Below are 21143 nucleotides of genomic sequence, written 5' to 3'. Positions count from 1 at the left end.
TTTAATTGATGCCAGTCCAGAATCATAATTACCTAGTTTAACCATCGCTCGTCATTCTTTTCCCCATAGGACGTTGAAAGATGCATGACATATTCTGCAGTATATTCCTAAATCTGTTAGCCTGCTATGTTAAAGGCTGCTTGTAAATTCTACCATCTATGGCCCACGATGGATAGTATAACTTGGGTGTTACTAAGCTAAAATCAGCAGGTTGAAGATCTCGCCTTTATAAGATATGGCAAATTCATACCACTGTGTCACAGGTACTGAAAGGACTACAGGGAAGAACAAGAATTGATTTATACATGCTAATTATGATTCAATTTCTGACTACAATTTAAAATCTTTGGACCGTAAATATATAGGTAGGTAGGAACACAATTTAGCACAATTCCAATTTGGACAGCCAATTCATTTGTGTCAGGAGGCACAACATTGCACACAACTTAAAGGTTATCAACGATCCATGTTAAAGTGGTCCATTTATGATTATATCTAAAGCATGTGGAAAGTTCCTGTTTGCTTGTAAAATTACCTAATCTGTTTCTTTTTAGTGTTTACGTTCAGACTTAAGATAAAACCCAATCCCAAACACAGCTTGTTCTGATATTTTGCTCTGCAACAGAACATTACCCATTTGATCCACAAATATACCCATTAAAACATGTTTTCCGAATTTGTTACAATCAAGGTAAGGTAAAAAGTACTGATTATATTTTCAAGGCAGTTTACTTGTGTGGAAGTGACCTTTTAGAAAAGAAGAAACCAGCATAAAGTAGTACGTATGTGAAGTCAGAAGACGTAGAAATGTTCAAACATCATATCCACTGACTGCAAAACTTGCTTTGCTCAGGCGATCTTGTGTTCACTGTGTTACAACATCACTTTTTGCGAGCATCATTGTCCTCATGCATCCTTTCACAAAGAAAAAAAAAATACAGGCAAATGCTATTTATGCCACGATGGTCACTGTTCAACAGTCCCATTGTTCCAATCACTGGTATACCCGTGTTTTTCGTAGTTTTGCCGTGTTTTTCGTAGTTTTGAACATAACTGGCATGTCTATGTGTTGTAGTTTGTGACGTTTGCTATAGATTAACATCCTCTGCCAGCTTGAACTTAATATATACACACACAAGTACTGACTAACATCTTAGACTTGCCCCTAGGTGTGTGAACCTTGGTGTTTCCTACAGCAGACTGTCCCTATTGCCCTCCTAAGTGTGTGAAGCTTGATTGTCCCTATTATAATCCGTGGACGGAGATATGCTGACTAAGAGATTCAGGTTTTTACGTAAGAAAGGGCAAAGTCACAAACAGTTGCACTTTAAGTCCAATGCTGGATAAGGCATTCCAGGGATGGAGGTTTGTTCATTGAAGGAGGTGGAGGTGGGGGCGGAGGTGGGGGCAGGGGTGGGGGCGGAGGTGGAGGCAGGGGTGGGGGTGGAGGTGGGGGCAGGGGTGGAGGCAGGGGTGGGGGCGGAGGTGGGGGCAGGGGTGGGGGCAGAGGTGGAGGCAGGGGTGGGGGCAGAGGTGGAGGCAGGAGTGGGGGCAGAGGTGGAGGCAGGGGTGGGGGCAGGGGTGGGGGTGGAGGCAGGGGTGGGGGCAGAGGTGGAGGCAGGGGTGGGGGCAGGGGTGGGGGTGGAGGCAGGGGTGGGGGCAGAGGTGGAGGCAGGGGTGGGGGCAGGGGTGGAGGCAGGGGTGGAGGCAGGGGCGGGGGTGGAGGTGGGGGCGGGGAGGGCATTCTACCTCATTTGAACAAAGGTAGCTGTCTCAAAGTTTTCTAGAACATTTCAGCTCTGTGTCTTCACTGTATAAGGCAAGGTCAGGTCGGGCGTCCCTGCATACTAGAACATCTACTTCTCACTCGTACACCGTCAGCAGAAACACACTCCCAGACAACGCGGTCCTGTGTTTTAGTTTTTCCCTCTTATACTTCTGTTGCTGTTTTCACGCCTCTCAGGGTAAAGTGAGTTTAATCCAACAGCTGTGCAACGAGGTGCGATTTGCATCAGTTTTTAAATTCTCCATTAATTGGTCCAACGCGCGCCCTGCGCGACAAGCAGCTTGACAGGTGATCCCTTTCACTAAAGCCCAGGAAAAACAGCTTCTGCAATTCCAGCTACGAGTCTCCGATTTTTTTCACTCTTTCCGTCTGAACGTAGATGGATTTAGAGATGACGTCATTCTGGAGAGAGAGCGCCGTATCGGCTGATCAGCACGACCAATGGCAGCTCAGAATTTGGTAATCTTCACTCCAGAGTCCCCGACGATGAGTCGAGCCATGGAGGGATGGACCTGAGGAGGTCAGAGAGACACAAACAAAAAGAAATTAATGAACCATGCGCAGCTACATGAAGTGATTACTATAATTCCGTTAACAACATAGATGTGGAACAGAGTACGAACGCAAAAAAAACAGTAATCTACGGCAAAACTTTGAATTAATAGTTGAGAAAGAATAAGGATTTAGATTACAAAGAATGCAATCTTTTAATCTGCCCTTTGCCAGAGTGCACACAATAGCACAAAACCAGAGCTCCACCCCCCCCCCCCCCCCCATTAGGTAACACCCACTGAAACCACAGTTTGGGCCATCCTGTTCACCCTCATATCGCATACTGCTTTTATCACCTTCCCCCTGTGATACTGCAGCCTTTACCACCTTTCACTCACATCTAATCTCGTACTAATTTGTTCTCCCCTCTTTATCAGCAGGCAAATAACCTATGGCCTTTATGTCCATAAGAAGGTGATTTGGAATCCTGATAACGCGCTCAGGACAGGCCCGGTTCCTCTGCACTACTGACCTGCGCTTGTAGGGGTCCGTAGGGCACCAGCTCCCCATCCACGGTGAGCGTCCCCCTGGACGACAGGGGCTGCAGCCTGAAGGCCCTGGCTGGGACGTGGCTCACGTAGGGAGAGCTCAGAGACAGGTGGGAGCCTCTCTCCATGGCGAAGAACAGCCTGAGCAGGGTGGCTCTGGAGATGCCAGCCCGCACAAACGTCAGGTGGATGAGCCCGTCATCGAAGCTAGCCTGGGGCGCTGCGTGGAGGTCGGCCCCCAGATGGGTCTGGTAGATGGCCAGGACGAGGACAAAGTCTCCCTCAATGGTGACCCAGTCTCGGGTAGGGAGGGGCTGGTCTAGGGGGGGCAGGAGGTCATCTCTAGGGGGGTTGAACGGGAGAAGGACAGGGGGACGGTTCTTAAGGGCTCCTGTCGGCTCGGTTAGGTCAAAGGTGAAGGATGATGATGGGTTACGGAGAGAGGGGGAGGTAGATGTGGAGTTGGGGGTGTTGGGACGGGGGGCAAGGTAGGAGGAGGAGTGGGGGGAGGCACAGGAGGGGGAGGAAGGAGGGGTGGGGGACAGGGAGAGAGAGAGCGAGGGGAGTTTAGGGGGTAGCGAGTTGGAGTGTGGGTGATGGAGCAAGGAGAGGGGTCTGGGTCGAGATGCGTTCTGGTTCTGGTCCAGGGTTTTGGGCTTGAAGGAGAAGGGCGAGTGTCGGAAGGGAGAGGAGATGGTGAGAGCTCGCTCGCGGGCCACGTCTAAGGGGTAGGGGTCTCTCTGGAAGAACGTCCCGTTCAGATCCAGCTCATCTTGCTCGTATGACATCCCACACTGTGGGTCCGCTTCCTGACTCATCGGCTGGCTGAACAGGGCATTGGCTATCTGGCTGGAGGGGGCAGAGTTTTTCCTCAGGCTCTTCCTGGTTTCCTGGAGGTTGTCTGGGTAGGAGAAGCAGCCCTCAGCCTCTTCATCTGCCTCTCTCCCTACATCCACCCCGTAGTTCTCCCCCAGCTCTCTAGCCTCCACCACCCCCCCCCCAGAGCTCACACTGCCTCCTCCGTCTTTCCCTGGCCCTTCCTCGTCCATCTCGCTTGGATCCCTCTTCACCCTCCCTCCCCCTCTTCCCTCATCATCCCTATTCCCTTCTGAGTCATCCTCTGTTACCATACAGCACTCGTCCCTTTCGGTCGACTCGGAACTCGTCCCGGACCTGTCCTCCTCTGCGTACATCCCGACTTCGCCCTCCCTCTCCCTCTCCCGGTCCTCCGCCAGACTGCTCGCCCTCACCACGCCGGTTCCTCCCCCCCGGGCCCTCTCCCTCCTCCTCTCCCGCTCCTGCTGCCTCTCCGCCTCGCGCTCCCTCTCTCCGTCGCCCCTCCGCAGGCTCCTCTGCTCGCTGATGCCCATGTCGGAGCAGGTGCGGTGGATGGGGGTGCGGCAGAAGCCGTCCAGGCCCTCGGTGATGCTGCGGGACAGCGGTCGACGGGGTGGCGTCGGGGTGGCGTCCGGGGAGGGGGAGATGACGGAGGGTGGCAGGTAGGAAAGCCGGCCCTTGTAGGAGCGCAGGGAGGCGAGGCGCACCAGGGTGCCCAGGGTGAACCGTGCCGAACCCAAACCCCGATACCTGGAACGAGGACAGAGGTGTTAAGAGAGGAGCGCGGTTGTTTGATTTAACAACAGTGGCAGGTTTTGGTGACCGCTGATCTACACAGCAGAGAGGGGCTGAATATGATCAGAGAGGCAAAACGAACGCACCTCTCGCTCTCGATGTCCACGTCGGACACGAAGCCCCAGGCCACAGAGAGGAAGGAGAACAGCCGTCTGGGAGGGGCCGGACGGCCGTTCTGTGAGAGGACAGGGCTCGTCGTCACGGAGACCAAGTCCATGGGTTGAATGTCGCCTCGGCAGAGGAGGAAGCAGCAGTTTAGGAGGAGCGTCTCTCGAAGGCACATGTCATAGCTGAGAGAGGGAGAGAGAAGGCACATGTCATAGCTGAGAGAGGGAGAGAGAAGGCATATGTTATAGCTGAGAGAGGGAGAAGCGACGGTGAACACGTCATCAGACCCCCCGTAACACCTGGGTAGATACAGGTTAACGTTCTGGATCTCAAAGAGTACTCTACTGTATTCTCTGTGATTTTCATTTGCATATTGCGTAAGCCCCGATATGGAAATGGCAAGAGTCACAGAGGGCGCAAACAGCACAGCTGTGGAGGGAGAGAGGGGGAGAGAGACAGAGAGGAGGAATGAGAGAGAGAGGGGGGGGGAGAGAGACAGAGAGAGACAGAGGGGAGGGAGACAGAGAGAGGGGAGGGAGACAGAGAGAGGGGGGGAGAGAGAGAGAGAGAGAGAGAGAGAGAGAGAGAGGGGGGGGGGACAGAGAGAGAGGAGGAAAGAGAGAGAGGGGAGAGAGAGAGGGGAGACAGAGAGAGGGGGGGGACACAGAGAGAGAGAGGAGGAAAGAGAGAGAGGGGGGGAGAGAGAGGGGGGGAGACAGAGAGAGAGGGGGGGAGAGAGAGGGGGGGGGGAGACAGAGAGAGAGGGGGGGAGACAGAGAGAGAGGAGGAAAGAGAGAGAGGGGGGGAGAGAGAGAGAGAGAGAGGGGGAAAGAGAGAGATAGAACAGGCTGTAACAAAACGTGCCAGGTCAATATGGTGCAGAGATAAAGAGTGATCTGTGCAGACAGGCAACTAAGGGCCAGAGACACACACAGACACACACAGAGAGACACACACAGACACAGAAAGACACACACAGACACACACAGAGAGACACACACAGAGACACACAGAGACACACACAGAGACACAGAGACACACACAGACACACAGAGAGACACACAGACAGACACACAGACACACACACAGACACACACAGAGAGACACACAGAGACACACACAGACAGAGACACACAGAGAGAGACACACAGAGACACACAGAGACACACACAGACAGACACACAGAGACAGACACAGAGAGAGACACACAGACACACACAGAGAGACACACACAGACACACAGAGAGAGACACACAGAGACACAGAGAGACACAAACAGAGACACACACACAGAGAGACACACACAGAGAGACACACACAGAGAGACACACAGAGACACACACAGAGAGAGACACACAGACACACAGAGACACACACACAGAGAGACACACAGACACACAGAGACACACACACAGAGAGACACACAGAGACACAGAGAGACACAAACAGAGAGACACACACAGAGAGACACACACAGAGAGACACACACAGAGAGACACACAGAGACACACACAGAGAGAGACACACAGACACACAGAGACACACACACAGAGAGACACACAGACACACAGAGACACACACACAGAGAGACACACAGAGACACACACAGAGAGAGACACACAGACACACAGAGACACACACACAGAGAGACACACAGACACACAGAGACACACACAGAGACACCGCTGTTAACCGGCCCCCTGGCCAGGCTGAAGTGTCCCGGGCCAGGACAGGGGGCGACAATGGCAGGGGAAAGGGAGAGATGGCAGGGGAAAGGGAGAGATAGCAGGGGAAAGGGAGAGATAGCAGGGGAAAGGGAGAGATAGCAGGGGAAAGGGAGAGATAGCAGGGGAAAGGGAGAGATAGCAGGGGAAAGGGAGAGATAGCAGGGGAAAGGGAGAGATGGCAGGGGAAAGGGAGAGATGGCAGGGGAAAGGGAGAGATAGCAGGGGAAAGGGAGAGATGGCAGGGGAAAGGGAGAGATAGCAGGGGAAAGGGAGAGATGGCAGGGGAAAGGGAGAGATAGCAGGGGAAAGGGAGAGATGGCAGGGGAAAGGGAGAGATAGCAGGGGAAAGGGAGAGATAGCAGGGGAAAGGGAGAGATAGCAGGGGAAAGGGAGAGATAGCAGGGGAAAGGGAGAGATAGCAGGGGAAAGGGAGAGATAGCAGGAGACAAAAAAAAGGAAAAGGCCTAGCACTGTCAATGATAACGACTCGACATAACCGCCGATAGAGTTATGAGGCGGGGATAAGAGAGAGCCAGGGGAAGTGAAGAGGTTAAAGTCTAAAGGTTGGGCTTGATAACGGGAAGCAACTTCAGACTTGGATGCTGAAGTCCACCTCTCGGGTCACAGGTGTTTATTTAGATCAGCCCTGAGACATGTATCGAGAGGGAGAGAAATGATTTCACCCCGACAAACAACATGGAACCTAAAGATTACCTTCAGCCTTTGACTCAGGCTTGGCGCTGAGCAGGTCTATGTATGTTTTTCTTGTGTGTGTGTGTGTGTGTGTGTGTGTGTGTGTGTGTTTACCCAGCGTTGTGGTTGATGGATCCAGCCAGGGCGTTTCCAGAGCCACAGGGCAGAATCCCCACAGGAGTCTTTATTGCTTGTTCCCAGTCTGGACGCTCCATGAGACCGTTTATCACCTGGGCAACACAGGCACCATGAGACACCGTCAGACACACACACACACAGAGGTACAGACTCATACACACCAACACCCACCCATCACCACACACACAGACCTCATGCAGCAGTCCATCTCCAGAGACAATGATGATGCCGTCCCACTCTGGAAGAGAGACCTCTCTGATGAGCTCCCTGGCGTGGTTCCTCCGCTCTGGAGGACAGGAGACAGCCAGGAGACAGTCAGGAGACAGTCAGGAGACAGACAGGAGACAGCCAGGAGACAGCCAGGAGACAGCCAGGAGACAGCCAGGAGACAGTCAGGAGACAGCCAGGAGACAGTCAGGAGACAGCCAGGAGACAGTCAGGAGACAGTCAGGAGACAGACAGGAGACAGTCAGGAGACAGTCAGGAGACAGTCAGGAGACAGCCAGGAGACAGCCAGGAGACAGTCAGGAGACAGCCAGGAGACAGCCAGGAGACAGCCAGGAGACAGCCAGGAGACAGACAGGAGACAGCCAGGAGACAGACAGGAGACAGACAGGAGACAGCCAGGAGACAGCCAGGAGACAGCCAGGAGACAGCCAGGAGACAGACAGGTGACAGACAGGAGACAGTCAGGAGACAGTCAGGAGACAGACAGGAGACAGTCAGGAGACAGTCAGGAGACAGACAGGAGACAGACAGGAGACAGCCAGGAGACAGCCAGGAGACAGCCAGGAGACAGCCAGGAGACAGCCAGGAGACAGACAGGAGACAGTCAGGAGACAGACAGGTGACAGACAGGAGACAGTCAGGAGACAGTCAGGAGACAGACAGGAGACAGACAGGAGACAGACAGGAGACAGTCAGGAGACAGCCAGGAGACAGCCAGGAGACAGCCAGGAGACAGTCAGGAGACAGACAGGAGACAGCCAGGAGACAGACAGGAGACAGTCAGGAGACAGACAGGAGACAGTCAGGAGACAGTCAGGAGACAGACAGGAGACAGACAGGAGACAGACAGGTGACAGACAGGAGACAGACAGGAGACAGACAGGAGACAGTCAGGAGACAGACAGGAGACAGACAGGAGACAGACAGGAGACAGACAGGAGACAGTCAGGAGACAGACAGGAGACAGACAGGAGACAGACAGGAGACAGACAGGAGACAGTCAGGAGACAGACAGGAGACAGACAGGAGACAGCCAGGAGACAGTCAGGAGACAGACAGGAGACAGACAGGAGACAGTCAGGAGACAGACAGGAGACAGACAGGAGACAGTCACGCTGTGGCTGGACTGCTTAGCTCCGGATCAGGTGTGTGTGTGTTGTGTGTGGTACCTGTCTGGGTCAGGTGTGTTAGTGTTGTGTGTGGTACCTGTCTGGATCAGGTGTGTGTGTGTTGTGTGTGGTACCTGTCTGGATCAGGTGTGTGTGTGTTGTGTGTGGTACCTGTCTGGGTCAGGTGTGTTAGTGTTGTGTGTGGTACCTGTCTGGATCAGGTGTGTGTGTGTTGTGTGTGGTACCTGTCTGGATCAGGTGTGTGTGTGTTGTGTGTGGTACCTGTCTGGGTCAGGTGTGTTAGTGTTGTGTGTGGTACCTGTCTGGATCAGGTGTGTTAGTGTTGTGTGTGGTACCTGTCTGGGTCAGGTGTGTGTGTGTTGTGTGTGGTACCTGTCTGGATCAGGTGTGTGTGTGTTGTGTGTGGTACCTGTCTGGGTCAGGTGTGTTAGTGTTGTGTGTGGTACCTGTCTGGATCAGGTTGTAGCTGATGTTGGCCTCTCTGATCATGGGGAGGATGTGTGTCTGACACCACTGCATGGCCTGGCCACGCCCACTGAAAGGGTTGACCAATAGCAGCAGCCGGCGTGGACGGGGGAGCAGGCTTTTGGAGAATTCTGCAAATGGAGGATCGAGTCAGAACTTTAACAAGTAAAAACATTTCCTCCAAAGACGTTCCTACACAGCCACCCTCGACTGCATCGAACAACTGAATCTGCTTTCAGTACATCAAGGCCAACAAGTGGCTACAGTATATCACAACACAAATACTGTTTTCTATAACACAATCTACAAGGCTAAATGATAAATAACAAGGAAGTGATCTAAATAAAACTGTACAAAAAAAGCAAACAAAATACACACAGCAGGAAAAAAAACAGGAAGCAAAGAAGGAATCCTAGAATCTGAATCGATTGTCTTCTACAGAATGTCAGGAGTCAGAACGCAGCTATGCTACAGAGCAGCACTACAGGACAACTGCTACTTTATAGGAAGCAGCGAAACTGCCTCCTATTCTAACTGGCCTAATGTCTAACCCAACGCGACACCTGGGAGGGCGACACTGAGGATTGATGATGAAAGATGAAAGATTAGGCAAGAGTGGAGAAAGAGATGAAGACAGAGAGGGAGAGAGGAAGGTGAATCTAAAATGAGAACGTTCTGGAGGTGAGAGAGGGGAGACATGGATCGATGAGAGGTGACGGGGGAGGAAGAACACACACCAGGGGGAGACGGGGGGGGGGGGGTCCTGGTGAGGACAGAGAGAGAGGGGAGGATAGGAAGGGCAGGGGGAGACTGGGAGGGCAGAGAGAGGAGGGGGACAGGAAGGAGACTGATATGGAAAAGGACACAGGCAGCTTGTGATGCGGAGAGAGGCGAGTCAGGGAGGGAGAGCGAGTGAGTGACAGCGAGACACAGACAGTGGGTAAACATTGAGCGTGGCGAGGCTGGCTGTCTGGGCGAGCGGGAGGAGGGCGAGGGCAGTAGGGGAGGGAGGGTGAGCGGAGGGCAGCAGGGGAGGGAGGGTGGGCGGAGGGCAGCAGGGGAGGGAGGGTGGGTGGGCGGAGGGCGAGGGCAGCAGGGGAGGGAGGGTGAGCGGAGGGCAGCAGGGGAGGGAGGGTGAGCGGAGGGCAGCAGGGGAGGGAGGGTGAGCGGAGGGCAGCAGGGGAGGGAGGGTGGGCGGAGGGCAGCAGGGGAGGGAGGGTGAGCGGAGGGCGAGGGCAGCAGGGGAGGGAGGGTGAGCGGAGGGCGAGGGCAGCAGGGGAGGGAGGGTGAGCGGAGGGCGAGGGCAGCAGGGGAGGGAGGGTGAGCGGAGGGCGAGGGCAGCAGGGGAGGGAGGGTGAGCGGAGGGCGAGGGCAGCAGGGGAGGGAGGGTGAGCGGAGGGCGAGGGCAGCAGGGGAGGGAGGGTGAGCGGAGGGCGAGGGGGGTGGATGGTGGGCGGAGGGCGACGGGGGTGGATGGTGTCCTGTGGGAGAGGTGGGGAGCCGGTGGATAGGACCCACCCTTGTGGTCTCTACATTTAACACCAAATGATACAGACCCATGTGGTGCAGGACAGATAAGGGTGCAGGAAAGAGACAGTAGAGGGTTAAAGAGATAAATATGTATATACTCCACAGACAGCACAAACACACACAGGATATGTTCAGTCAAATTGAACCTGATTATTCTCTACAGCCCAGCCCAACATTAATAAGTTAAAGCAGCAGAAATATCTATATTAAAGCAACAAAACGGGTAAAGATAGATCATCAAGCTCACTATGACAATTAGGACTCGTCACAAAAATAATTGCTTACATTTATGGAGATTTTAAATGAATGTTTCTCAAACTTTTAACAACACATCTATAAAACCTCTTTATGGACAATGGATTTTGCCAAGGCATCTCCTCAATTTATTTTATATCAACAAAACACCAGTAGCAAAATACTGTAGCAGGATATTGTTTTGAGATCATTCAAGGATGTCAAGGGAAATATATTTCGGTGACGTGTCCCACAAAGAATAAATTAATGTGCAATGCAACAAAAATCCCAGTAAACACTGTCAATAGTCTACCTTGATATTAATGTTTATGAATGCTGAATTTAGTTCCAACAGTGACGACTGAAATCGTCAAAGGATTAAGACAAAGAAAATAAAGAGTTTATCCCTTTTTAAAGAACGTAATCCCAAACGGACTCACCCGTATCCGCGGTGACATTCACTCCTCTCAGGAGACACTGGACGGCAGCCGACCACCTCTCTGCATCCACCCTGCTCTCAGCCAGGTAGGCCCTCACCTGACGCCTCCGCGACACCCCTTTCCTCCGCCTCCCCGGGGGGTACCAGTACAGCACCAGGAGGGGGGGCGCTGGGGAACGGGGGCAGCTGCACCCCGCCAGCTCTGACAAGGGGAGCAGGAGGCGGGCTTCTTTGCCCGGCTTAGGGGCCAGGCGCTGGACGTGGATGTGGGTGTGGGTAAGGGTCAGGGCGTAGCTCGAAGCGGAGGCCGTCGTGGGGGATGGAGAGGGCGACAGGCCCCCTGGACCACCAGGGCTGTTAGGGCAGCTGGTGCTGTTGCTGCTGTTCCCCCAGCCCCCGAACTGGCCATGAAGGAGGGCTTCTGCTGGGGATGGAGTGGCTGGGTCTGGGGAACGCATGTTTACTCAGAGTTCATACAACTACTGGCACGGCAGGCAGAACGAGCCTGTTGACAGTGATACAGACACAGATCAATGTTTAACAAAACAGTAAATATAAAAAATAAAAAGTGTCCTTGGAATCTTTTAGGAAATCCAGATTGCACGAGAAAGTCAGTTCTATTGACACAATCCCTGATATCTTCTCGGAATCGTTCGTCCTCTTTAGAGCTTCAGTCGACGATTACTTTGACTGGGAGACAAGACTGCGGAGACCTGTCCTCTTGTGAGCGCATCACTCTTACAAGCAGACCTGATGGGTGACAGTCTTCCTGCTCAGCAAGTCACTCTGAGGTAGAAAACTCCCATCTGTCCACAAAGGCAGTTTACTCTGTGCAAAAGTGCGCTTCCAGATTCAGCCAGCATTATCAATCTTCAAACAAAGGACGGACAGCACTTCTAAATATCCAAGTACAGCAATAACTTTTTCCAGTTAATTTGTTTTTTTGAATTAAACAAATCTCTCACACGCATTTAAAATGTACTGATATAAAAAATAGAAATAAATGATATGCTTAAATTATAGTTACAAATCATAGTGTAGATAAATGTGCAGCTTTTTGTATTCAGCTACTCGGGGCAAACTAAAGTATATAAAGACTTAAATACAAACAATGCAATTTAGACATGAACACACCTTGCTCTTGCAAGGAGGCTTTAACATAATAAATCTGTGGAATATTGCATAATATGTGCTCTTTAAATTTGTATTAATGCGGAAACAATGTCAAAATTGCTTGACTTGGCAGAGACATCCATGAAAAAACTTTTATTTGCTTTAGAGGTCTGCAGAACTCAGGATTGAGGGGTAGCTATGCCAGAGAGATGAGGAAGATTCATCCATAAGAAAAAAAACCACTTAAATCATATAATTCATGTGCAAGACAATAAAACAGAAAGCAGTATGCAAATACACACAAACAAAAAAATCACAAACAAAAACACAAAGTTGAGGATTGTTGTGTTATGTCATAGTAAAGTCCTTGCGTTCAAGGGTCACGCTTTGTGTTCCTTCCCAAAGATATGCAAGCCTGTACCTGGAGAGAGAAGACACGGAGAAAAATCGCCGGTCAATAATCCACTCACTTTAAAACGGCAGCCTCAAGTTAATCAGCATGGTTAAGTTCATAAAACATTAACCCTTTCTTCCAAATACAATCCTACCTGCCAATCAGACATCAAAGTTGGCAGAAGGTGCTATTCTGTGCGGATCCCACAAACTCTTCCCTTGAATTAAAAGTTAATCCTGCGCTCAAGACTGGACCAAACCCACCCTACTGAGGATTCAGCTGTCTGACACTGCCTGTCTATAAATACCTACAAGTTTTATTGTTCTAAAAGGTGAGTGTCTCACTTGCCATTTGGGGAAGTGCAAATAGGGCAGAGCACTCGTGATTGAAGGGAGATGTGGTGATGGTTGGGTGATGGTTGGGTGACGCAAACAAAAGCTACCATATCCAGTATTCTCTGAAGTTAGTCACGACATTATGGTCAAACCAACACTGACTCAGAATCATACATTGGGCCATCGTCATTAAAAACTGACGTAGGCATTTTCATTAGGAGACTTTGCTGTGAAATGAGAACATGATTGAACTTTTGTTTTAACAATGGGTGGCCTTCATTCAGATGGTCTGAATGATCTGGCCTATTTAACCATTTGTGTAATGTTGAAATGAGATAAAACAGATTTCTGGTCCTGGAATGGGTATTTTATACGACAATTTAGAACAAACTAATCAAAAATATATAGAAGCGAATTGACTTTTTATAAAAGGTCTCAATTATACCAACCTAGCTGTGGCCAAAAGACCAGTAAAAATGTTTTGATAAGAATAGTTCAAATGAGACCTCTTATACAAGATAGCAGAGACAAAATCTATATTTGACAGATGCCCAGATCTGATGAACCCGTAATTATTGTTGGCTGTACACTTTACGTCCTTGAAATGTTGGGTGGGAACACCCATCAGACAAACCCACCACCAACAGCGAGTTGGCCAATTCTGTCAAACACAATGAATGTGCTGAGTGATTTCAGACCAATGTAATATAATCCCATGCCTTGGTTATTTTTACTGTAAAACTACCTATTTCCATAACATTTCAGATTTAACGTTTCCAAGTTACTTTGCTCACTAGGTGTACCCGGCAATAACAAAGCCTTACAGTAGCGAAACTTCTTGGTGTTTCAGGACCACTTTAAGCTAGCTAGTAGCTATGTTAGCTAGCTATCTACATACAGTAGTCTACCTAACATTGCACTAGCTAGATACTGGTTACAAGTCACTAAAAGATAATAAACACGCTAGAAATGTTACAATGTGTAGGCAGCCCACTAGCACTATCTAGCCGATTATTCGTTTAGACTGAAGTAGCTGCCGCTTTTCCAAGTCAGCTATACTGTATCGATAACTACCTGGTCATCCAAGTGCTGCTGCATTGCTAGGCTAGCAAGCTAGAAAGATGACAACAACTGAAGACGATTGTCAATTCACCGCCGATGACAGTGCGCTGCTTGGAACGAATGCTCAAGCAAATCACAAGCAGCAAACAAGGTACGTGTGGTTAAGTTAGTCTAGCTCAAATGATCGACATTCAAACGGCAGTTCTGTCGATAGCTGTCGTCTTTAGTTAACGTTGGCTAACACAACAAAAGACGGAAAACCTTTACATATTACCTCATTTTGGCTCCCCCTGCGACGTTGTGGAGTCGCTGTTCTGAACTGATGAAAAGCTATGTGATTATCCAGGAAGTGAGTCTGAAGAACGGAATGAGTGACGTTGGAGGGGGGGGCACGGCCGCTTGAGTGGCAGGAACGAAGTCCAATGTCGATAAGGGATCGTTTTGGACCAACCAAGAAAAATATCCAATCAATTAACAGCGCTACGGAAACTCGTCCCTTCTTATGTATATGTAATGAACGATCATAACATTCCGATTACAGAATCTGAAAACAAATAACAGGCAATGGCGGTCCTAGCACATTTGGCGCCCCGGGCGAGTTTTTCCACTTACATCCCCCCCTTCCGAAAAATGTGTTAAAGTATGTTTTTCCATAGTATTTTTAATTATTCTCTCATAACGGACATAAATGTTTTTAAGTGCCCAGTAGTTCTCTTCAACCAACATGGTATAGATATATATCTATATAGAGCGATTATATATGTTTATAACCATACTGAGACAAGTCCTACATTGAAAAGTACACAGCACACATGAATAATTCATTTTGTATCGTCAATCTTTATTTGCATCAGATTGCAAGGAAAACAAAAAAGACGGGACACTTTAGTTCTTGTATCCACGACTGGCTCTGCGCCCACGGGCACGCTCGAACTTCCTGCCCTTGGAGCGGATGTAAGGTCTAAGAAAAAGATAAAAAATAGTTACAGCATGAATAGCACACAGGACAGCCAATTAGGTTCAGCAAGATGCCAGGACAACCAGTCATGAATAGCTTCATGTGAATACACAAGGGGGAGAAAAAAAAACTGGATCTTTCATTTCTAATGGACTACAAGGAGAAACTTTCACATTCCACAGGCCATTAAATACAGAACAGGCATCTATTTCATTAGAAAAAGTTCTCTTGATGGTTGCAGAACAATGAAAAGGACCTGCTCCTATTGGTCAGAAGCTTAATACTCACTTGGTGTGGCTGTGGGGAGTTCCAGGGGCTTTTCCAAAGTGCCTGTAGACCTCTCTTCCCTTACGAGGCCCTGAGGGTGGAGAACAGCGGTCAGTCTTCAGAAAACTTTGCCAACATTAGCTCAACAAATGCTACCCACCCAAGTTCAAATCCACCAATATAGCTTAACAAACACAGTTAAATGCCCCCATTCACTGTGTCAAATTCTACCTACACAGAACATGACCAGCCAGATCACAGTTGAAGAGCAACTTCTAAACCCTCAAACATGTCATGGACCATGTGGACAAACATCTAAAGGCCGAATTTTAGTATTGTTGTAGCATGTAGTATTTACCACACTTGCAACATAAAACACAGGTAGCACACAGATAAAACAATATAAATATAAGAAAAAAAACCCTGACTCGCTCCCCTTTCGGCTGGTCTTTACCATAGCCTTCATAACAAACTGCAGGTGTGTTCAGACAGGACTGGATGCAGGTGTGTTCAGACAGGACTGGAGGAAGCTCACCTGACAGCAGGACGGTGCCCTGGCCTTTGGGTGCCGCCAGAGCCAGCTGGTCAAAGGTCATGACCTGACCTCCGGCCTTCAGGATCCTGCGACGAGCCCCGTCAGTCACCTTCAGAGCGCACACCTGAAACACGGCACCAGAGTACCGAGTCACGACACCACCTGAGTCACACTCCTCCACTATGTCTGATTATTGATTCGGATGTTGGAACTCAAGTCAGTGAAAGTGCAGCACAATCAAGCACAACACATCAGTCAAGCATCCTGGGAGTTCTGATCCAGGCCCATTCTGGATCCAGAAGAATTCAGTGCCCCAGCTTTCTTGAAAACGTGGATTACTTTGAGTACAAAGTGCACGGTAGGGACTACTTTTCGGAATACTTCCACTCCCCTCTATTGTAATAGCTGTTGCAACAAACCTCATTGTCTACGGCTAAAATGTTAAGATTTGTAATCTTAAGACTGTTACGATGACAACTTGCTTGCCAAAATTTTACAAATACAGATTTAACTTCATCACACCAGTTCAAAATGTCTCAATTAAGCCCTACAACTTCAATGCCAGATCTAATCCTGATTTGAGGTGACATGGAAAGTACGTATTTCCTACACAGCAGCACTCCATTATAATTATATTTTATTCTGTATGACGGATAAACTGGACTTTAAGTATTTCACCTTAAGCTTGGGGATGTCCTGAATCCTGACATCATCGGTGATCGTTCCCACGACAACGGCGGTTCTATTCTCACGACCGGGCATCTTCATCTTGCGGATCTGGAGAGGAAACAAGTCACGGAACGTAAAGCAACGGATGAACAGCGTCTAGGAGACAGCTTCAGACCGAAGGTGGAGGGATCCACAGCCCGTGCGGTAGTTTAGAGACATTTACATTTAGTCACTTAGCAGACGCTCTTATCCAGAGCGACTTACAGTAAGTACAGGGACATTCCCCCGAGGCAAGTAGGGTGAAGATCCTTGCCCAAGGACACAATGTCATTTGCAGGGAAAGGAATCGAACCGGCAACCTTCTGATCAATAGCCCGATTCCCTAACCGCTCAGCCATCTGACCCCCCATGAGAGACCCATGAGCAGCTTCAAGTACCCACCAGGCGAGACACTGAGATGGGAGGCCTGTGGGTCCTGCTCATGAAGAGTCTTCTGAGGATCACCTTGTTGAAGGGAGCATTGCAGCGACGGGCCAGGAACCTGTAGAGCTGAGGGAAACATCCTTATTAACATGTACAGGTGGCATACCCAAGTGTTGTGGCAGTTCAAGTTAGAGTTTATAGAAGGTACAGATCACACCCAAAATCAAACATCCCTGCAGCTGATGTCTCTAAAAACAATCTAGACTAGATACACTCTACAGTTACGAGGGAAAAAAGTTGACTATAAACAGTTAGAGATAAGGTGCCATTTCAGACTCACCTTAACCAGGAGCCTCAGGTAGATGTCCTCGCTCTTAGGCTCCTTCCTGTGCACCTTGCGGTCCTTGTTGTGTCTGATGTCGACTCCCTGTGATGGTGATAAGCGTTTACGTCAGACACCAAAACGAACCTGATACACTCAATTTAACATCACTGACATGACATGTATAGATCCAGGTCTTAAGATTACTATTGTGCAACCGACAACCAAAAATCACGCTGCCCTGGTTTACTAGTGTCAGATCCTGTAGGACTACATACAGGCCACACTAATCACAGCCTAGATAATTTTACAGCATGATAGGCTAACTGGAACGGACAAAAACTCCACCTTAATCACTAACTCCTCCAACACTTAAGATTGTCACTCACATTTGTCTGTAGTAAACAGTTAACTTGTAGCATGGGCCAGTTCAATTCACACGTTTGCAGTGACGGCCATTTCATTAGCTACAAGCTAGTACCTAGCTAGACCGAAGCGTTGATCACTGCACTTTCAGAATACGTTATTTCTAGTACACACATATAACTATACACTCGCAACAACGACAGTTACAACAATCCACGCGTTTTGAGTAGCTCGTAAATTAGAAGCATACACGCGACTGCCCGGCACTTGTAGCGGTGCTCAAGACACCCGATGCTGGAAGCTAGCATACATCGAACATATGCATAAACAAGTATATATAACTATATAACCCCAGGATTTCATTCATTACAGTCTGCTTAAGGTATTATGGAAGATACTGCTATATGGTGTAACTGTACGATTGGGGATGGACTTGGATAACTCATCCAGTAGGTTTACAAAAATTCAATAGCTGTACCTACCATCTTGGACTCAGAGTGAAAAGGGAAAAGGAAGTGCCTCGGTCTCGCGATAATGTTTTCTCCGCAGTGAAGGAGATTTCATTGGTTCTTTTGCGTGTACTTCCTGTCTGTCGCGCGACGCGTGTTCTTGTTGTTTGGCTCCGGTATAAAACTAGATACCTCACTCTTCATATTTCATTAGGATCAAGAAACTAATTGTAAAATGATAAATTATATTTACCCGTGTAATACGTTTTTGAGACAAAGATTTAAAATGTATTAAAAAAAAGTTTGTTCTGTGACGCTAATATTGACAAGTTGAAAAAAGTTTTGGGGATTAGTTTCAGAAGTGGTTATTTGAAAATGACTTGTATCTGCCTCAATTAGAATTTAACGATGTAAAATTTGGAGTTATATTTCAGAATATAATATGAAATAAAAAATAATATGTTTACTTGATTACCAGACGTTCATTAATAAAACAATAACATATTCAGACAGCAACACACACATAAGTCATGTTTCTTTATATGGGAAATGATGGAATTTATGACTGTGATGAGAACCGGCCCGTTGTATCACTGTTGTCTGAAGTGGCAGAGGAACACCGTCCACACCAGGGTAATGCCGCCCACAAACACTGTTCTGGCCACAGGGGGCACCAGGGAGAAGTTCACCGCCTGAGAGGAGAAAATCATGCAAATGCTCAAATTATTGTGTGTGTGTGTGTGTGTTGTGTGAGAGCGTGTTTATGTGTGTCATTCTGATGATTCATAGTGTCTTCACACACCTGCATCGCGGACCAGTAGACAACCCCAGTCTGGCAAATGTATACACAAACAGAGAAAGAGAGAGAGTCAATGAAGAGGGGACATTTATGCTCTTCAATCCAACATAAATATATGGTAGTAGACAGTTGTAACTCGTTCTACAGTGCTACATTTCTCACACCATGTATGAAGTCCAAAACTTCTGCCTCCAGTCTTCAAATGGGTCGTCTTTCTGTTCCAGAACACTAAGACCTAATAGAGACACAGTTTAAATACAGGGAATGTTTTTTTTTTTTTTTTCTCCCAAAAGAGGAATATGCATTACTAGTGAGGAAGTTCTAAAAACATACCTATGAAAAAAGCACTTATGGTTGCGGGAGCTGCAATCAATTGATCCAGTATCACTTTACCAGACACCCTCTCAGCCCCTCCCCCTGGTAACATCCTCTCCAGCCCCCTCAGCCAATGGTAGTTGAAGTTGGCATGGAAACAGAAGCCAACGACAGCCACTCGAGCCGTCTGGGACCAGTCAATTCCAGCCAACGCTGGGACAGTTTTGGTAGCAGATGATGAACTAAGTTCTGCCTCTCTGAGCTGTGCTGAAACCTCGGGGGATTTTGATTGGATTGCACCTGGCGTCCCCTCTGGTCTGTCTACAGACAGTTTTCCTTCGGTTCCATCCGAGGCCATTTTGTGTCCTTTCTTCGATGTCCCTCCCAGCATGCTCTGCTGTATGAGGTCAGCGGAGGTGAACAGGGTCGTGTATCCAACCACGTTGCTGATGTACGGATGAGCCTTGAACAAGGCCCAGACTCTGCTCATGGTTCCTAGACAGGAAATCAAAAACGTTAGATTTGATTTCCATACAACTAAATCATTGAGAGAGGATGGCCATCAAACACTCATGACTCATAAATGTCACGGATAGTTTAGGTGGAATTGGAAACATTTCAGATAAGCAACATGATGCCACTTTAAGTTACACATACTCGTTGCTACACTTGAACTTACCTCAGAATGTAGCTTGACTCGCTGACTGTTTACAGCTCAGAAGCCTCCAAATCTGATTGGTTGGGTAGGACAACAACAAGAGGGGGAGTTAAACTCTGATTGAAAAGTCTGGGAGGTGCCTTCTCAAAAGATCAAAGTTCTGTCAGAGAGGAGGTGTGATAAGACTATCAGTAGCTTGCTCCATGGGAGGAATTTGAGAAAAGCACAGATGGAAGGAAAGGACACAACTCAGGAAAACGTCCTGTGAAGGGAGAGAGAAACCTCATTAACGGGACACCGGGCAGTATGTTCCGTAGTAGACGCACTGTATCTGACATAAGGAGCTGTGACGACAACCTTGTGTAACACAGCCTTGCTACTGCACAACGACTGGGGTGTTCTGTTGGTGTCATGAAGATGTGTTACCTCTTTGCAAATCCACTTATCTCTTTTACCGACCTAATACCTTAAAACTTAAAACTTAAAATAAATGTCTGATGTAATTTCTTATTTACATGTGACAGCTTAAGGATTAGTTATTGTTGTTCTTACCACAAAGTTGTGGTCCCTCTGTCAAAAAGAATGGTCCCTGAGAGAGCTCCTTCTGAGCAGTAGAGTAGCTGCTGTGTATTGAAAGACACATGTTGCAGGACTAAAAATAGCTGCCACTCCTACAACCAGACCTCCCTGCTTTGGTTACATGTCAATAATACATTTAGTTAACAATGATAAAGCACAGGGCTAATATTTGTAAATATCTGAAGGGATTATAAAAATTAAGACCTTATCTAACTCAGCTAATCTGTCCAATTATCTCTGCCTGGTGTTTGGGGCACACAAACACACACATGCACACACGGATATTTGTAATGAGGATAGTCTATTCATACTGCATGCCACCATAGATATTAAAATTCTCTGCTTTGGAGTCCCTTTACAGAGTCATAAAGGGCAATTTGCCACTAGCAACCACCATAACTCTTAGCTCAGAGAATGTGATAATTGGGGCCAGAGTTTAAGTTGATCCATTAAGGGCTTGTTAACAGCCTCAACTGGTGCATTTGTGTCTCTCAATACCTAACAAGCTTCCCTTAGTGTGTCACACAATGCAGGCGTGTGCCCAGACGTCCTGAAGCGGTTGACTTCTCAGATAATTGCCTCTCTCCATTTTGTCTCATCTGGTGTGGTCCTTTATGTCCTCTCTCTCAGAGTTTGTGGTGTTGCACCTTTCTTAAGACATGGGACTTGAGCTGAACGCCATGGCAACGTCTGAGCTACATACACACACATTGACACACACACACAGACACACGCACACAAGGAAAACC

At 48.4% G+C, this 21143-nt stretch overlaps 4 protein-coding genes and 1 long non-coding RNA gene across 7 annotated transcripts in view; 2 read left to right on the top strand and 3 right to left on the bottom strand.

Moving 5' to 3' along the window:
* Positions 1–1168: 1168 nt before the first annotated feature.
* On the top strand, positions 1169–1866 carry LOC136943779 (uncharacterized). 2 transcript variants are annotated; one of them, XR_010876724.1, is made up of 3 exons: positions 1169–1401; positions 1450–1473; positions 1726–1866. It is a non-coding gene; the product is annotated as an uncharacterized lncRNA (long non-coding RNA). The 2 variants fall into 2 exon arrangements; XR_010876723.1 differs by lacking the exon at positions 1450–1473 and adding an exon at positions 1558–1569 and having other exon boundaries at positions 1169–1413.
* On the bottom strand, positions 1713–14374 carry sphk2 (sphingosine kinase 2). Its single transcript, XM_067237229.1, has 8 exons — positions 14329–14374; positions 11152–12684; positions 8929–9078; positions 7316–7410; positions 7101–7216; positions 4545–4748; positions 2811–4413; positions 1713–2298 (listed from the first exon to the last, which is right to left on the bottom strand). The coding sequence occupies exons 2-8, from the start codon at positions 11606–11608 to the stop codon at positions 2236–2238; spliced, it is 2688 nt and encodes an 895-aa protein (XP_067093330.1). The 5' UTR covers positions 11609–12684; positions 14329–14374; the 3' UTR covers positions 1713–2235.
* A 500-nt stretch (positions 14375–14874) lies between these two features.
* Positions 14875–18132, bottom strand: LOC136944840 (large ribosomal subunit protein eL18). Its single transcript, XM_067238756.1, has 7 exons — positions 18077–18132; positions 17247–17333; positions 16925–17032; positions 16493–16591; positions 15815–15938; positions 15301–15370; positions 14875–15015 (listed from the first exon to the last, which is right to left on the bottom strand). Exons 1-7 carry the CDS (start codon positions 18077–18079, stop codon positions 14940–14942), a joined length of 567 nt encoding a protein of 188 aa, XP_067094857.1. The 5' UTR covers positions 18080–18132; the 3' UTR covers positions 14875–14939.
* Positions 18133–18567: 435 nt separating this feature from the next.
* LOC136944752 (mpv17-like protein) lies at positions 18568–20405 on the bottom strand. Of its 2 annotated transcripts, none has more exons than XM_067238643.1 (6): positions 20368–20405; positions 19837–20077; positions 19176–19652; positions 19007–19077; positions 18846–18875; positions 18568–18735 (listed from the first exon to the last, which is right to left on the bottom strand). In XM_067238643.1, the coding sequence occupies exons 3-6, from the start codon at positions 19645–19647 to the stop codon at positions 18634–18636; spliced, it is 675 nt and encodes a 224-aa protein (XP_067094744.1). In that variant the 5' UTR covers positions 19648–19652; positions 19837–20077; positions 20368–20405; the 3' UTR covers positions 18568–18633. The 2 variants fall into 2 exon arrangements, with proteins under 2 accessions (XP_067094744.1, XP_067094745.1); XM_067238644.1 differs by having other exon boundaries at positions 19837–19888; positions 20368–20390.
* A 648-nt stretch (positions 20406–21053) lies between these two features.
* LOC136943860 (myosin heavy chain, embryonic smooth muscle isoform-like) overlaps positions 21054–21143 on the top strand; it is an 8059-nt gene continuing 7969 nt past the window's right edge. The window contains exon 1 of the mRNA XM_067237343.1: positions 21054–21077. Within this exon, the coding sequence (XP_067093444.1) occupies positions 21054–21077 (24 nt within the window). The remainder of the gene's footprint in view (positions 21078–21143) is intronic.

Source organism: Osmerus mordax, chromosome 6 (assembly GCF_038355195.1).
Source record: "Osmerus mordax isolate fOsmMor3 chromosome 6, fOsmMor3.pri, whole genome shotgun sequence".
NCBI lineage: Eukaryota > Metazoa > Chordata > Actinopteri > Osmeriformes > Osmeridae > Osmerus > Osmerus mordax.
This window is presented reverse-complemented; position numbering and strand designations above follow the sequence as displayed.